The sequence below is a fragment of the Rosa chinensis genome, chromosome 7, assembly GCF_002994745.2.
Source record: "Rosa chinensis cultivar Old Blush chromosome 7, RchiOBHm-V2, whole genome shotgun sequence".
NCBI lineage: Eukaryota > Viridiplantae > Streptophyta > Magnoliopsida > Rosales > Rosaceae > Rosa > Rosa chinensis.
In genome coordinates, this window is record NC_037094.1 from 17337403 (window position 1) to 17347046 (window position 9644).

A 9644-nucleotide genomic window follows, 5' to 3' on the forward strand; every position below is an offset into this window, starting at 1 on the left:
GCAACCCAGCTCTGTACCTCCAAAACCAGACAGAGGAATGAGAAATACACGATGGCCAAAAAGAGGAATGAGAAACACGATGGCTATTGGCTATCATGCACCAAATACCCAGTTCTAAAACGCATACCTCAATCAATTTGTTTTAATATTGTGTGCGTCCTCCTTCAATTCTGAAAAGCTCCAGAATTATCTACTCTTTCTGCACAAATCAAGCAAACAACCGAAACCAACACATCTCTCTCTCTCTCTCCGAAGAAAATAATCTCTCTTTCTCTATCAATCTCTGGCTGTTTCTACATGCACAGCCTCTATTTGTTTCTGCGCAGCAAATAAACGAAGACGCGAGAAGTCCATAATTAGGTGGCGGCTCAGCAGATCAACAGCTGGACTGTGTAATTATGCTAAACATGAAAGGGCAAAATTGCCAATCCACTATTCATAAGGAAAACACTCCTTTATATACTAAAGTATAATTCTAGTGGTGAGAAATATCTACTTACTCCTAAATTTAGATTAACAAATATGAACTTGTACCTTTGTAAAGTTATTTTTGTAGTTGTAAGCATTTAGTATCCAGAGTTAACTAGAAAAAGAAAAGTGTGATTTTCAAAATCCTTTTAAGTTATTGTAAAAGCAGATACTGTACAATCCAGATATACCAAGAGCATGTACAGCCTGTTCATTAGCACAGAGATGGAAATATAAACACACATTATCAGCAAAACTCCATTGTGCATTACAGTGATGCTTATCAGTAAATACTGATCCACTTACACATTGAGAAGGGATCGAAGAGCTTTTATTTTCAGGAGGGCTACCATTCAACTTGTTGTTTTGAAGAAACCTAAATATGATGGCAGAAAAACACGCCTCAGTACTTGGAGCCTAAGCTGGGGAGGAATTCAAAGCAATTAAGCAGGAATGCCATATTACTCAATTTCAAAAACCGAAAGGAAAACAGTAATCGTGAAACTGAGACAATCAACGAATAAAATGCCCACAAAATACAGAAACCTAACAACTTCCACATTAAATCTGAAAGAGAATGCTTACTAAATCGAGCTAGGGTTTAATCCCGAAGCTCTTCCATGCTTCGTGCTTCAGCCTCTGAAAGTTTACCAATCTCAAAAACCTAGAATCGAGAAAGAGGAATAGAATAACAGAGAGAATAGTTGAAAATTCAATTAGAGCTAAAATCAAAGACACTCGGGCATCAATTTCATTGTGCAACATAATATTTTACCTTTGAAATTCGGAATTGCTTGCAGAGCACCGACTCAGAGATTCGGTACTACTCAAAGGCTTGGTTTTCAGATCCGGAGAAAGAGTGACGGCGGCGATGGCGTGGTGCTTCTTGGGCATTATAGTCAACTCCGTTAGCCATCACAGTGATTCCACGACCACCATATCTATAGAGTGATTGAGAAAGGAAATAAGAGAGGCGGTTCTGTTCGGGGTGGCCATCCAAGAGGAGACGAAAAAAAGCAGAGAGAGAGAGGAGGAGAAGAAGATCGAAGAGAGAGCGGCCACACGTCTAGATGACTCGGTTTTTCTTTTCTTTTTTCCTAATAATTCACACGACGGCGTGGCTAAAGTGTTGCAATTAGTTTTAATTATAAGACGGGAATATTATGTCCGTAGCAGAAACTCAAATATATACTACGGAAAAATAGGGCGTAGCATGCGCCGTCGCAAAAGGTCAACTTTCGCAATGGAAAATTTTTCCGTTTCAAATTTTCGAAGCAATTGCAATTCTTTTTAGTAGTGCGTGATCAAATATTTGAGAAACAATGGATGTCACCAGCATATATTTAATTTAATCATATTGGGACCTAAAACTAGAAGATCCTCGAACCACCATGGAGCGTTAGAAGGTCTTGGCAGGATTGGAGACGGACCGACGACAACTAAGGAGGCATGCAGAAATGAATAGACATAGGTTAGGGATGGGGATGAATTCAACCTCACAGCACAAATTGTGATGATCATCACATCACAAATTGCAATGATCATCTCACTCAGTTCATGTAAGGAGGCATGTAGAAAGGAATAGACATAAGTTAGGGATGGGGATGAATTCAACCTCACAGCACAAATTGCGATGATCATCTCACTCAATTCATGTCGCATAGCTTACGGATCTCAATCAGTTTCAAAGAGAAAAATAAAGTTAATTTCGCACACGCACTCTTTCTTTATCGCTGAATTGATAGAAAGGAAATATAATGAGAAAGGGTTGTCTAGATCACTAAATGTGGATCTCTTAATCAAATTCTTTTAAGATCACACGACTTACATTAATAATAGTATCACGTGTCAAACACATGTTACGTGGCTACCACATCACACGGTATTCATTCACAATCAAATCCAAACATCTTACACTACTACTAATAGTATCACGTGACAAACACCAGTAACGTGGCGGCCACATCGCACAATGTTAAATCACAACCAAATCAAAAACGTGATAATTTCAATAAAAATTTCACGTGCAAAAACACATTCTTTACTTAGTTTAGTAACACCTGCCAGCTGGCGGGTCCGTTCCCGCCACAGTCCTATCAATTCAAAATAAACCCAAGTACTTTCTCCATCAATCCAGCAACTTCCCAAACTTAGCCTCACACCGCGTGTTGTCGTGTCCAGTCTACGAATGCACGGGTTCCACATCAAACCTAATGAATATAAGCCCTCCCACCCGTCGTTTTTGTTTCATAAGCCTTTTCCCCAGAACACAGTCTACTAAGAAAACCAAACTCACACTACCCTCAGCGAAGAAAACCAAACCAGCTCTACCTCAGATGAACTCCAGTTACCAGTTCTCAGACTCCAACCAGCAAAGCCTCGAATCAGTCTCCTCCATCGACAAGCCCGAGTCGTCTTCCTTATCTGACACGAGCTTCACGACTCGCCGTTCACCTCATTCCGACGGAGCGGTGATACTTGCTTCGAGCAGGCCGAAGAAGCGTGCCGGTAGGCGAGTGTTCAAGGAGACTCGGCACCCGGTCTACCGGGGCGTGAGGCGCAGGAACAATAACAAGTGGGTGTGCGAGGTCAGGGAGCCGAACAAAAAGACCAGAATATGGCTCGGGACGTACCCAACTCTTGAGATGGCCGCTCGGGCACACGATGTGGCGGCGTTGGCCCTCAGGGGGAAGCAGGCATGCCTCAATTTTGCTGATTCCGTGTGGCGGTTGCCCATTCCGGCTTCTAAAGACCAGCTCGACATTCGCAGGGCCGCCGCCGAGGCTGCTGAGACATTTCGACCTGAGGAGTTCGGCGGCGTCTCGAGCAGCTGTGACGACAACGAGAGGGAATATGAGGATGAGAATGTTGAGATGGACAACGAGAAGAAGAATGATGGCTTCTACGAGGATGAAGAGGGGCTCTTCGACATGCCCAGATTGCTGACTAGCATGGCGGAGGGTCCACTGCTCTCTCCGCCACGTCATTACTTGGACAGTATGAACTGGGCAGACGATCAGGTGGACAGCGAATCAAATTTCAGCTTGTGGAGCTTCTAAGAGAACACGTGTCCGTCATCAAGATTGGACAGGTGTCCAGCTTGCTTTTAAAATTGTATTTTTATTTCTGTCGATGATTTTTTTATTCATTTTTTTTTTCCACTGAAGCACTTCATATAATGATCTTGGATTTAGTACGTAGGATGATGCACAAATTTTCTAATTGTGAACTATTCTTTCCCCCAATAAAATTTGACTTTTGCCTTTTATGGCAAACTATGATGACGTGGGTAAATTTAAAAAATGATGACGTGGGTGATTAGCGATGGAGGATTCTAGTGGGATATTTTGGTTAGTGTTTTAGGGAATCAGAAATTTAGAGATAATCGCTGTGTATTCTCATTAATAATAGGGGCATTTTTATATAGCGGATTACAATGCATAGAGTTAGAATCATACAAGGAAAAATAATTTCTAGATTTTTCTAATTAAACCATATTACCACTAGGTCAAGTAACCTAGAGTTTGGGCCAAACACAAATAGAGATATCCTTAAACACTCCCCCTTGTGTTGTCCAAACGCGGTGCTTCTCTCGTTGCCTCGTTAAAAACCTTGCTGAGTAACAAAAATTCAGTGGGACAAAAATAACCTCGGTCGAAGGGGAAAAAGAGCACAACACACTCTTCATGTTTCGAGGTGAACATGTAGACATCTCCCCCTGATGTCTGCGCCTCCCCCTGATGACTACGATCATGAGAGTTCAGATAATTTCCGCAAGTCAATTCTTGCCACATGTTTTCTCGAACGTGGATTTGGGTAATGACTTAGTAAACAAGTCTCCCTCACTGTCCTCAGATTGAACCTAGTTCACTTTGATCTCTAGGAGAGTCTGTTGTTGCTGATTATGCTTGGTGTTATCGCTTTTGATGTAGCCTTGCCTCATTTGTTCAAAACAAGCAGCATTATCCTAAATGCTCGTAGGCTCATCTGTGGTAGACTTCAAACCACAATTGTTTGAACATGCGTAATTATGAATCCAATCCATATTCATTCACGAACCACTTCATGAAGAGCAATGATCTCTGCATTGTTCGAAGATATAGCGATTAGAGTCTATTCTGTAGACCTCCAAGATGTTACGGTTTTTCCCATGGTGAACACTTGACCGGATTGGGAATGACCTTTGTGTGGGTCAGAGAGATACCCAACATCAGCAAAACCTTCCAAAACACATGTCGTTTTGGGATGGGGATAGTGGACGCAGGCCAGTGTTGGCGGCGTACCTGGTGTGTGATGGGTCCGAATCCATCATCTCTTTATAGGGATAAAACAAGCCTATATCAATCATACATCTTAAATATCGAAAGATATCTATTACACCAATCCAATGGCGTCGCGTTGGCGCAGAGCTATATCTAGCTAACAAGTTCACAACATATGAGATGTCCGGTCTTGTTCATTGGGATAAGTACAATAATGCGCCTATTGTACTAAGTAAGGCACTTCTGCCTCTACCACATCTTCGTCATCATCCTTTCGACGAAGAGGATCCTTTTCAGGATCAAGACTATGGAAGATCATGGGGGTGCTTGAAGGCTTGACCTTGTCAAAATGCCTAAGCATCTATCGACACGATGCTCAAGTTCTAAACCGAGACATAATCGTGTTCTCCCAAAATCATTCATCTCAATCTTCGGATTTTAAGTGTTCAGCGGTTTCCCTTAACTCTTTAAGGACTTCTATTGAAGATCATGTCCAACATGAACCGCGATAGAATCCGAAACTTGTTTTGGAAATGCGTGGGCATATCCCCTCCCAATCAAGTAGTCATTTTAGCGAGCGTTTCAACCTCTTTGTAAATGCGCTCCATGGTCTAGAGCCATTTGACTTGGGTAAATGAAGTTCACCATGAACCTTCATGTATATTCCGTATCTAGATCCCTATAGAGATACGTAGTGACCACATTTGTAAGCTGCATGTTCATTTATTCGGAAACTACCAAACTGACAGAGTAGTGGAGTGCAATGACATCCATTACGAGAGAATATGTCTCATCGTAGTCGATTCCAGGGCGTTTTGTGAGAAGTCTTGTGCCATAAGGCGAGATTACCATCTCTTTTTCTCACTACGCTTTCTAATGAAGACTCATTAGTCAACAGGTTTTATGTTAGGAGGTGTTGGCATCACTGGCTCAAAAATCATCCTCTTCGTTAGAGAATCTAACTTAACCTGGATCACATCTTTCCATTTAGGCCAAATCTCTCTACATTGGCATTCATTCATCAACGGAGAGTGGTTCGATATCATTAGACTCAACAAACTCATGCGCAACTACATCATCAATTATAATGGAGTTTCTATCCCACGTCTCATGTACACTAGTGTAAGTTTCATAGAGCTCTATATTCTCAAGAATAGGTTCTGACGTTGAGGCGTCCCCCAACGATAACCATAACCCGGAAGATACTCATGAGACAGATTTTGAGTCTTGATGATCAAAGGATTGGAATGTGCCAAAGTATCCTTCGAACCCACGGGCCTCCCACGCATCCTAGCTGGGGCCATGGCCTGTAACGCCAGAATGCCACTCTTTTTGGCTTTGGCGCCATGCCTACCTCCTTGTAGGGTGGCGCTACATCCTCTCGTAGGGACGTCCTTCCCTGCAGGCATGTTTGCAGCATATTTGTGTGATCTTGTCACTGTAATACGGATCGAGATGAGACATAGTGGGGACAGGCCACGATAATTTCTGTGGTTCCTGCTGAACATCCGTGTTCTTGTCTCCCCTAACGACAGGAAGACTATCTCATCAAAGTGACAACCCGCAAATCTAGCGGTAATGAGATCGCCTTGCAAGGACATTAAGTGGCGGACGATTGTTGGAGTCTCAAATCCAACTGAATGGCCCATTCGTCTATAAGGACCTATCATAGTGCGCTGTGGCAGCGCAATGGACACATAAATGGCTCACTCAAATGTGCGTAAGTACAAAATACGTGTACCCAGTCACTAGCTGTAACGCAGAGGTACATTGAGTGGCGGTAGGTCGTAGACGAATTAGCATAGCTGCATGGATATTGCATCACCTCAAGTGGATGTAAGAAGATTGGTGCGCATTACCAATGTTCGGACTACCATCGTAGAAGTTTCCGCGAGACCAATTGGGTGTGTTCATGGGAATATAATATCCAACATTAGTCCTAATGCAATAACCATCGAAAGTCTTCGATGTAAACACTCTAGCACAGTCAAATCCAATTGACTGAATAGGATGATCTGGGGAGTGAGCCCGTTGTCATATGATATGTGCTAGGAGTGTAGCATAAGCAGCATTTCAAGTGGACAATGACACAACACGTGACCAGCGTGTTTGCGTGTCAACCAACATCATGAGATATTTAAAAATCCGCAAGTTGGTTGAACTAGTCCACAGAATCCCTAAGGATTCTATGTAAGAACATAATGAGTATTTTCATAACCTTTGCAGAGGACAGTCTCAGTCCTAAGTTCCCTAAGGAACGAGGTTTGTAAAAACGAGCGAGAAGCTTTAGAAGCAACCAATGAGGATTTTGGTTGGGCATGAGCGTCTAAAACGCTATTTGAAACAAGTTGGTGATTGCAGCATCACCTGGGGAGCTAGCCATCACCATGATGGAACGCCATCCATGGCATCTTGGATAGGGACTACGCCAGCCCTTGGCTGGTGGTGGACGGAGGCGGTGACCTAGGCAGCAGCATCGGTCACACTTAGTCCAGGAATCAACTTTTGATTCATGCTTCATTTCGCTCGAGAGAAAAGATGTCCATGTGAAGTTTTTAGTAGACTGATCATCATATCATGACCAGGATGACCTACCCTATCGTGACAAAGCTAATATGTGTCTAAATCCAAGAGATCTTCTCTCAAAACTTTTATTTGATTAATAGCTCGAATAGTGACATAGAGTCCACTAGAGAGGCACATAAACTTCTCTAAGATGCGTCTTTGTTCGCAATCATTAAAGGTATTGCAAAGGAACTCATTTCCTTTCTCTATATGCATTTTCGCATTGAATTCGTTGGCTATTCATAGGGTATGATTTGCCCTAAGAGCGTAGAGAGTTTATGTGACAGCTGTAATCAAGGTGCCATTTGGCAAGTGGAACTTGGGCTATTTCATGTCCTTGAATTAATACTGATGGCCCAGCCATTGTAGTCACAAAGTCATATGCTCAGAATCAAAATTGAGTCATAATGAAAAGAACTCGAAATTTTATTCATAAGCTAACAAAGTACATCATTGTCTCTTAACCATTAGGAGAATCTAATCCAAATGCTAGCTAATGAAAAACAATGGTAGTCGTCTAACTTCTTTCAGTAATTCCAAAATAAATGTGACCAGGTGAGTAGAGATATGTCGGTGGAGCAAGGCTCGCTTAAGTACCACTAATCTCAGAACCTTCCTAGACATCACACTTACTTTGGGTGAGCCTACTTTGAAGAAAGACTAAACCATTGTCATTTACTACAAAGTATATGGCAATTGCCTATTATATCTCTTGGAAAAATAAAGACTTAAACAGAATTGGCGATCTATTGATCGCAGCCAGATTTGTAGTCTTCAACCCTTCACTCTAGAGCATCTTCTTGATCTTCTTGTTCCACATAGTAAGCTTCTCTTGCTTCACAATATGCATTGTAGGCGGTGACAAGTTCTTCACGAGCTCTACAAATGTGTGCCCAATGATCAGACACTCCACATCGAGAACATACATCTCTTTGCTTGAACTCCATTGATTGAGGCGCTTTGAAAGTGTCATTTAGATGGCTCTTAGTGTTGGTGGCGCCGCCAACATGGCCAGAGGCTTTGCCTTCCTCTCTCTTTCCACGTTTACCTCTTCGGTTTCATGTTCGCCTATTTTGGCGGTTACCTTCCTAAGTAGAGCGATTATATGGACCAGAATGTCCAGAAGTATCCCTAAAATTAGGGTTTCTCTCTTGGCGCCCTCTTTTAGAGGTGCAACTATAATTGGATTCCGGAATATGCTCTGTTTCCACGGATCTCGAATTATAGTTCTTCACAAGGATATTGTCATGCTTTTCAGCGACATTCATAGCTCCAATGAGCTCATGAAACCTTGTGATCCGTCTTGTATTAACACCGATTCGATGGTTCTTAGCAACCATCAATGTAGAGACGGGGAAGGTAGTGAGAGTCTTCTCAATCAACATCGCATCTGTGATCTGTTTACCACAGAATTCCATTAAGGATTTAATGCGAAGTGCTTCCGAGTTATAGTCAAGAACTGACTTGAAATCACAGAAGCGGAGGCTATGTCATCTCACTTCTAGTTCAAGAAGCAAGGAGTCACGAACGTTGCCAAATCTTTCTTCGAGTGAGACCCGCAGCCTTTTGGGGTCTTATTCGTTCATATACTCGTACTGGAGCGAATCATCCATATGACGAGTCATTAGGATGATGGCTTTCGCCTTATTTGCCTCTAAGGCTGCTCTATTTGCTTCAAAAGCTTGAGTTTACTCAACAGTTAGCATGTCTTGGCTAGGCTCAAGAATCATATCCAGGATTCCATCAGCCTTGAGATGCTGGCGGATATCACGAACACACCTGTGATATCCAGAGTCAGTCATTCCCAATGGAGCAAAGTCTAATTTGTTCAGGTTACTCATCCTGAAAGAGAATAAGAAATTAGGGTTAGTTTCGGAGCGAAATAGGCTACCACAAAAACATATGAAATTTCTGAGCATAGTCGCTTCCAAGAAATTAGGAATTTCCGAGCGTAGTCGCTTCCAAGAAATTCGATTTCAAGATATATTGGATTAGATCGAAACAATGATGTAAGTGATCGATCATAAATTCTCTACAAACTATAAGTTTGGAGATCTCAACAAGCTTTAAGCTTGGAGTGAGCACGAACCCCCACAGTTCGGCTTAATTTGGTCTCCCCTATAATGAAGAAAGGGGGGGGGGGGTAAAAGAAGGGAGGTTGCAAGTCCCCAAGAAAAAGAAGAGAAAAAGAGGAAAACTTCAAAAATGGGAACTTTTAGTAAACCATACCTCTTAGGATTGCAGAGCGTATTCGATCCTCGTTGTAGGATTGCAGACGAACTTCAGTCCTAGTGTAGGCGAACCGATTTGTAGGATTGAAGCGTGGTTTCGATCCTTGTTATAGGATTG

The 9644-nt window shown here is 42.3% G+C and overlaps 1 protein-coding gene across 1 annotated transcript; it reads left to right on the forward strand.

Annotated features, from left to right (window-relative positions):
• Nucleotides 1-2711: 2711 nt before the first annotated feature.
• Nucleotides 2712-3701, forward strand: LOC112176588 (dehydration-responsive element-binding protein 1E). Its single transcript, XM_024314591.2, has one exon. It carries the CDS (start codon nucleotides 2805-2807, stop codon nucleotides 3525-3527), a length of 723 nt encoding a protein of 240 aa, XP_024170359.1. The 5' UTR covers nucleotides 2712-2804; the 3' UTR covers nucleotides 3528-3701.
• The last annotated feature ends 5943 nt before the right edge of the window (nucleotides 3702-9644 follow it).